The 8266-nt window shown below is 36.5% G+C and overlaps 1 protein-coding gene across 7 annotated transcripts in view; it reads right to left on the bottom strand.

Moving 5' to 3' along the window:
- Positions 1-1350: 1350 nt before the first annotated feature.
- Positions 1351-8266, bottom strand: part of LOC103458807 (sorting nexin-14) — a 27758-nt gene continuing 20842 nt past the window's right edge. For 3 of the 7 annotated variants that reach the window (XM_008399870.2, XM_008399873.2, XM_008399874.2), the window contains 9 exons: positions 7620-7731; positions 7496-7536; positions 6449-6568; positions 5661-5784; positions 4724-4888; positions 4046-4141; positions 3875-3966; positions 3697-3753; positions 1351-1714 (listed from right to left, as the gene is read on the bottom strand). In XM_008399870.2, coding sequence (XP_008398092.1) covers positions 1676-1714; positions 3697-3753; positions 3875-3966; positions 4046-4141; positions 4724-4888; positions 5661-5784; positions 6449-6568; positions 7496-7536; positions 7620-7731 — 846 coding nt within the window. In that variant the 3' untranslated portion in view covers positions 1351-1675. Of the gene's footprint in view, positions 1718-3696; positions 3754-3874; positions 3967-4045; positions 4142-4723; positions 4889-5660; positions 5785-6448; positions 6569-7495; positions 7537-7619; positions 7732-8266 lie in introns of all 7 variants that reach the window. The other 4 variants (XM_008399869.2, XM_017302529.1, XM_008399872.2 and 1 more) reach the window with 2 other exon arrangements.

Raw genomic sequence — 8266 nt, 5'->3', positions numbered from 1 at the left:
TGTCGCCTCTTCCTCCATTTGGCTCCATGTAAAATATTTTCACCTCCGTCTTTCTCTCTCTTCAGGTTTTACACTTTTCTTTAATCAAATCTGTCTGCTGAATACTTACATGAGGTGTAAATATGTAAATTTGCCGTCCATTTGACAATTATGCTGAGTTCTGGCATTAGATCTAAAATCCTAACTCAGAACTGGAACGTGTGAAAAGTCTCACACACGTTCTGAGAAGATTATTTTGTCCCAACAGTTTCAAAACGAGTTACTGAGTTTAGAGAACTTTAACATTTATTTAAAAGGATATTTTTGCATGTTTAGAACAAGTAAAGTACATAAAATGGATTTCAGTGCATTTTAATCCCCTTGTCTCTGACTTTTCTCAGTTTCAAGCCAAATGTAGGGAAGAATAAGAAATATTGGCTAAAACAACATATTTTAGTTCACCTGGTCGTTAAAAATGTCTGAGCACATACGCATGTTTCCTGCAGGCACAGATGCGTTTCTCCTCCAGGCCATCTTGGATGTGGAGCGAGTGCACCCTGCTGTGCAGACGCATCCAGGAGGCCCTGGACGCCTCCCAGCAGGCCTGGCTTCACGCTGCAGACGCTCTGCTGCTCCTCGCCCCTCAAAGCGCTCTGACAAAACGCGATAAGCCGAAGGGCATGGACATTTCTCCGGGACTCGGTAAGCTGCCGTTCCGTCTCAACCCTTCTCAGGAAGACGACAGGAGTCAAAGTTCAGCCAAAGAGCAAATTCTGAAACTTCTGGACCTGTTCTGGAGACATTAGGAAACCAAGTTTGGATGAACGCACTGCAAAAACACAAAATCTAGCAAAATTTACTTACAAGCAACTGTCCAGCAAGAAATAGAAGTCTGTTTTAAGTTAATAATTCCTTAATATAGATGAAAATTACTGGTTTCACTGGCAGATTATTTCACTTATAACGGGGGGAAATGTCTAGTTTATATATAAAACACAAATGTTAAAAGAAATTATATATATTTTCTTTGCTGTGAAAAAACGAAAGATGGATTTTTTTAACGTTTAATTTCTAAATTGTATATAATTTCTTTTATCTCTACCATCCTTACAAAGACAAAAAAAGAATTTTTTTGTGCAAACATAATAAAAAAAACCTCAAACTCTTTACTCATCTGGTCTGGCCACCCCTTTAGAAATTTGGGGCGCTCTTGATCTGAAACGATCAGTTTGAAGAATAAAAATCTGTTTTTTTAACAATTTCATAAACCGTCATATTGGAAATTATTTATATTCCTCTTAATAACCAATAAAGTGAATCTTTAATAGTCTGACAGTAATCAGAATAATCAACTCGCACACAGCTGCTGAACTGAATCCAAATACTTTATTTTTATCTTCACATTTCAGGAAAAAAAACAACAACAAAAAACACACAAGTGAAAAACTGGTAAGAATTAAAAAGTGCAAATCTGCAGATTTTCCGCCTCGGATCAGAAACATGTCGGCAACATTCTGCGCTAAAGCGGCTAAAACCCAGAAGCGCGTTCATTCACCCGTCCAGGATTCCTGACGCCTCCGTTCAGTCCTTTTGGATCCACGCCGAGACTTCCTGCTGCGACCCGCCAGAACCCAGAGCCTCCCAGGATGCGGGTCGAACCGAACCGGGTCCAGCTGGTCGATCAGCGCCGAGCGTTTTACATCCATGGAGCCACAGCAGAGGGCTCCTTCTGCACCTGCTGGGAAATTACACAGCGTCACACAGAGACGCTGATAACTCGGCTGCAACACCTGAATTATCATTTTCACTCTGAGCCACAACAAGGTCATGACGGCTCTTAAAGGGCCGGTTACTCCAGAACACGATGATGAAACCCAAATACTAAAAAACCTCTTAACATTAAGCGTCTTTTCACAGCGTCTTTTTTTAATGATCAAAATAATTGATTTTGTGGAGCTACTTTATAAATATTTGAAAGGAATTTGGACAGTAAATGTGATTTTGTTGCTCCATCACTGCAAAAACACAAAAATCCTACCAAAATTGGTCACATTTAGTGCAAATATATTAAAATAAAATTAAACTAACTTACAATTAACTTTCCACAAGATGTAAGAGCTTATTTTAAATCAATAATTCCTTAATTTTCATTAAAAGGTACTGCTGCACTGGCAGATTATTTCACTTATAGCAAGACTTCATATAAATGAAATACTTTTTTATTAATATGAAGAAATGATCGACTTAAAATGAGCTCTGATTATGCTAATAAGTTAGTTTTGTCTTAATTCAAGCACTAACATATTCAAAAACTTGTATTTTTGCAGTGAATTCAAACAAATTTCTGGTATTTTTATTTGCAATAGTGAGTTTATTTGTCGTTCCTGACAACTTGGACTGTTTTGATCTGTCACATAAAAGCAAAATAAACCTCTAGAGTGATTTGAGAACATCTTCAGGATGTAGAAAAAGCTAAAACTGCAAGTCAAACTTTAGCATTTCATTTCATTTCTAAGCAAAAGGATCGTTTTGCTTGTGGCACATCAACACGATTTAACGCTTTTAGTTTGATTCGTCTTAAATCTGAGCAGGTTGAGGGCATTGAATCCACTGCGGCTGAACAGAAGCTGCACAAAAACAACTCTGGACGTTTACAGCCAGCTGTGAAGTGGGTTTAATGGCTGAGCTCACATTACCAGCTGCTTGTTAGAAATCTAACAAAAAAAAACATTTAAACAGCAAAACTAAAATAATATTCCAAATAGTTTCTTCACATGAAACGTAAATAACTTCATCCACTTCATGACGGGCTTCTTTAACTGCTAGCCTATTTCCAGAAGAAGCTAACGTTCCTTCAAAGGCGAATTTGGTGTCTGGAAAATGAGCCTTTTCAAAAACCCTAGCAACCTAAGCTGAGTTCCAGCACGCTTGGTCAGCTGGTTTTACCACTGTATGCGCTGTACAATGGCTGCTGGAAAAGACAAGTGTTTTGTTGTTGACTTACCACCCAGAAACCACTTGCTGCATTCTTGTTGGTTGTGCAGGAGGCTCCATGTCTGCTTCTCAAAGATGTACGTTTGTATAATTATGCATCTGTTTGCAGCCATTTTCATGCGCGAGTGTAAACGTTGAGCTGGGGGGCGTGGCCAGCAGCAGATTATTTAAAGTGACAAGATTCCCTAAAACAGCTCAATCTGACTAAAATCTTATCTAAGAATTAGTTTGTGCAAAAAATGTAAAGAGCATGTTTTGTATAGGCCATTGATCTATCTGTTAAGTTGAAATCTGTGAACTCCAGTTTGTGTCTGTCGGATCGTTTTGGGCTTTCGTCGTGTTTTTTGTACTATTTTTCTTATTTGTGAAGATCGATGGCGTCTTCTGTGAACTTTCAGGACAAATTCTCTTGATTTATAAAACGCATTGAAGCAGCAGTTTGGGTATTCCAGGTTTTCTCTCGATAGCCTCGTTGTCGCTAGCAGATTTTTAAGTGTGTGCTCTTCTGAACAAATGCATTTTTCTGAAACTGAAATTTTCATTGAAAACTAGGATTTAGTGTTGAAAATCATTTCAATATTGATTTTACTTCACATTTTATCCCAGTTTGGGTGATTTGTTGCAAACATCTGAACAATTCTGACACTTGCCAATAGCTAGCTTAGAATAATTTTATAAACTCAAGACAATAGAGATGGCAATAATTGTTATAATTATGCTTACTTTGTTCAGTTCTGGAAAAAGTTCTTGAATGACAATGTCCAGCAGCACATAGGTCAGCTAATCAAGGTAACGAGACAAAAAGATAAACGTTAAAACAAAAATGTTGTTTAAAAAAGTGTGTGTAAACCAGTTTTCAGATACATTTATGTACCAAATACACTGTGTGTGTTTCCTGCACCTGTTTGTTGAGAACCGGCTGCTGCAGCCCATCGAAGAGAAGGCGAACTCCCTCATACTTCGCCTCTTCTCCAATACACTTTCCTAGAAAATCTACAGAGATTTACACCGTTGAACAATCGTTTGTTACGGAAGCGCGCTGCACTCACTAAAAACAAAATGAAACAAAGACCTGGAATGTAGCTCATCATCTCCTCGAACGTCCGCTTGGCTCTGCTCTGTTTGTCCTGCGCCGACCGCGGCGGACTGCTCTCGCAGAAAACTGCGTCTGGAACGACATCGGCTCTGTTAGCCACAGACATGCTAATAGAAAGTAGATTTCTGCCAGAAAAACTGACGGTTTGAGATTAATCGCAGAAATTTTCTGACTTTCTGATATCAATTCTGAGATCAATCACAAAATTTCATCTGTTTTCTATGAAATTTTTCACTCTGAAGTGTCAACGATTTTCTGGAAAAAAGAGGAAATTTTCTGAGTTTCAAATGGCAAAAACTTTTGGCTTTTTAAACTCAGAAATTTTGAGGTTTCTAAAGGAAATTTATGAGCATGAAAAGTCAAAAATTTGCTAGAAAAAAACTTTTCTTGGTTTCAAATGTCAAAAATTTCAACTTTTCAGCCCAGATATTTTCCATTTCTTCAAGTAAATTTCTGAGATTAATTTGAAAATTTTGTAGTTAGTTTTTTTAGCAGATATTTCAATTTTGAAGCTCAGAAATGTCTTATTTTTCTAGAAATTTTCTGATATTAATCTCCAAATTTCCAAGATTTTGAGTGTAAATGTCCTTTTTTCTCTCCACATCGGCCCGGGTTCGGCGCCGCAGGAAGTGGCTCGTCGTGTTTCCTGCTTACCTCTCAGCAGGGTGATGAGCGAGACCAGCCGGTGCTCCTGCACCACCTGGTTCAGTTTGTGCTGCAGATAATAATCTGTGTAGGCCTCCAGGCTGTTCTTGAACAGGATCCTGCCGCCCATCAGCAGGTGATGAAACCAGTCAGGGACGTGAAACACGACGCGACCTGCCGCAGAGACGCAGGAAACATTTAGAAAATTAAACAAAAACTTTAAACTTGCACAAAGTTTTGGGAGGCTTCAGGAAGACCCCACTGTTTTATATTTCTGAAAGTAATTTTCTGTCTCAAGTTACCGATGAAGGTCACTAATCCGCTAACGGCACTGCTACGTTTTAATTTAGCATTTTAGTGTTTTTGCTAGCTTTGACAACATTTAGCACACTTAAGTTTTTCCAGATAAATTATAATCCGCTAATTTACTAGAAAGTTTTTCAAACTTTCAGCTGAATAAAGTTCGACTTTTGTGTTCAAACTAGTTACATTCATGCTCTTATTTTGAAGTCTGTTTACGCAGCAGATCTGTTTCCTCTACAACAAACAAACAAACACAGAAGATCACAACATGAACAAACTACAGGAGTTAATTAAACACATGCAGATATTTACATACATGAATTGTTTTGAGAGCCTCCTCACATTTTTGTGACTAATGTTAAACATTGAGCAATTAGCATTAGCTTAGCATTAGCTAAATAGCATATCACACTTTAGACAATCTTATATTATTCTCTAATTAACTGTATTACTTTTTAATTCTCTGCAAACTGCTCAAATTCAAGTGTTTGAATTTAAATATAAATATTTGCCTTTTTTAAATGGAACTACATTAAACGGCAACACTTTTTTTTTCTCTGATTTTTTATTTATTTAATAAAGTTAATGTAAAACTGATTTGATCTGCGGTTCTGCTGGACTGATTAAATCTACTTTAACTTACCGACATACATTAAATAATCGTACACCCCTTCAACAGTGATCATCTCCATGAAGTAGTTCTGGTTGTGCCTCTTCTCTGTCACTTCTGATCGGTTGGCGTTGTTTTTGAAGAGATCGTTGAAAAGCTGCAACACATTTTAGACTGAAGAGATTAAAATGAGTCTCTGTGAGGACGCATGCATTTAGGTTAAAAAAGGGCTGAAGCGATTCATCGTGGTGAACCGATTATTGAAATAATCGTCGATTAATTGCTAACTGCAATGTACCAACCTAAAAACAAATCAGAGCAGAAATGAAGGCAAAACTTTACAAAAAAATATAAACATTTTGCATTTAAGATGGAAAAAAACTGTAAATAAAACTCCTCGTGTAGCATAGCTTTGAAAAAACATTTTTTCTATCCAATTATTAATCAGTAAATCAATAAATAATAACTATTAATGCTAAGTCAAGCTGAAAGTTTGACATTTTTAGCTGCAAATGGATCCAATTGATAGAGAACTCTAAAGAAATGAAATAAAATGTTAAAATGAAATTATTTATTTGAAAGTTTTAATTTATTTCTGTATTTCTAATACTGTGTAAAAGGCTTAAGTGGTTAAATTCTTTTACATCTGATTAATCCATGGTCAGAGTTAGATTAATTTGCTACTTGCAGCCGTAGTAAAGACATGATTTTCATGTTTTAATCTGTCGAATACTTTAAATCTGATTAACAACCAATTAATCAGTAAATAAAATATTTGTTACTTACAGCCCTGAAATGAAACCAGTGAGAAAAGTTTGAACCTTTTTATCGTTTTCTGAAGTCGGACTCAGGATGGTGAGTTCGGGTCGGCTGGGTTTGGGTTTGGGAGATTCGCAGGAGTTGAAGAAGGACTGGATGAACGGCTCCAGATGCTGCCCTTTCTGGACAGGAAAATCAAATAAAAAACACACAAAGGAGACAAAAAGTTACAGAATTAATTACAAAATGTAATGAACTGTGTTAAAATAAATAAATACATTTCATTTGTAAAGTAGTATGTTTTATTTAGAATAAATAAATTGAGTGTTTAACGGTTCTGGGCAACAAAACATCAATAATGTATTTTTTTAGCTTCAGCTCCATAAATTTCACTCAATGGGTCGATGATACAAAGGAGAAATAGGAAAAAGAAAACAGGAAGAAAAAAGACAAAAGGAGAAATAGAAAAAGAAAACAGGATGAAAAAAGACAGAAAAGGAGAAATAGAAAAGAAAACAGGATGAAAAAGACAAAAGGAGAAATAGAAAAAAGAAAACAGGATGAAAAGACAGAAAAGGAGAAATAGAAAAAAGGAGAAATAGAAAAAAAGGAAACAGGATGAAAAAAGACAGAAAAGGAGAAATAAAATAAAAAACAAGATGGAAAAAGACAGAAAAGGAGAAATAGAAAAGAAAACAGGCTGAAAAAAGACAGAAAAGGAAAAATAGAAAAGAAAACAGGCWGAAAAAAGACAAAAGGAGAAATAGAAAAAGAAAACAGGATTAAAAAAGACAGAAAAGGAGAAATAGAAAAAAGAAAACAGGATGGAAAGACAGAAAAGGAGAAATAGAAAATGAAAACAGGATGAGAAGAGAGAAAAGGAGAAATAGAAAATGAAAACAGGATGAGAAAAGACAAAAGGAGAAATAGAAAAAGAAAACAGGATGAAAAAATACAAAAGGAGAAAAAGGGAAAAAAGAGAAAAGAAGGAAGAAATAAAAAAAGGTTGAAGAAAACAAGAACAAGAACAAGAAACAGAAAAAACAAAAAACGAAGAGACAAAATTTTGACATTTGATGAATTAGAAATGTATAGAAACTCTTCCATACCTCTTTTATCAGTTTGCTGGGCACTGCCTTGATGATTTTCCCTGTGAAAACAAATAAAACAACATAATTTATGATGCATTTCTTCTCCGCTTTGCCCAGACGCAGCTTCCCTCTCTGGTCGCACCGAGGTTCACGTCCGGCAGCATCTTGTCCAGGAACTGAGACTCCATGCTGTGAGGAGACAGGAAGTCGGCCAGCAGCTGGCTGTTGCTCAGCTCTGGATGCTGCAGAAGTCTCTGCAAAAAGCACAAGATGAAAAGTGGATTAAAGCACATCTACGAATAAAACAAGTTAAAGGTTTCGGAGGCTTGCAGGAGCTTTTTAACGATTAACTACTTTAGCTTAGCATAAATACGTGTAGCCAGTTCAGGTTTTTTGGTGCCTGAATCAGTTTGTTGTGCAATAATTATCCAAATTGAGGCCATTTAAAATGATTGGCTTCAGGATCGCCGGGGTGAATTAAAAAAACATGAGCGTGTGAGGAAACAGAAAGCAAAGAAAGGCAAATTATTCAAAACAGATGGTAGACAGCAAATTAGATTCTCCATTTCCAAACTGTTTTAAATGCATCGCGTGGGTTTTGATTTAACGTTTAAACACAAATCTCACAGAAACAAAGCAGCATTGGATGATTTATGGGATCAAAATGGCTTTCAAAACGTAAAGCTCAATTTAGGATGATAAAAGCAGAACGGCTCGAGTTTCACACAATGTTTCTGCTGCATGGGGAGAACGCAACGTTAGTCTGGGGAGAACGCAACGTTAGTCTGG

This window comes from Poecilia reticulata, linkage group LG22, assembly GCF_000633615.1.
Source record: "Poecilia reticulata strain Guanapo linkage group LG22, Guppy_female_1.0+MT, whole genome shotgun sequence".
In the NCBI taxonomy this organism is placed as follows: Eukaryota; Metazoa; Chordata; class Actinopteri; order Cyprinodontiformes; family Poeciliidae; genus Poecilia; species Poecilia reticulata.
The sequence above is the reverse complement of the archived record's forward strand: the minus strand, read 5'-3'. Positions and strand labels throughout refer to the sequence as shown.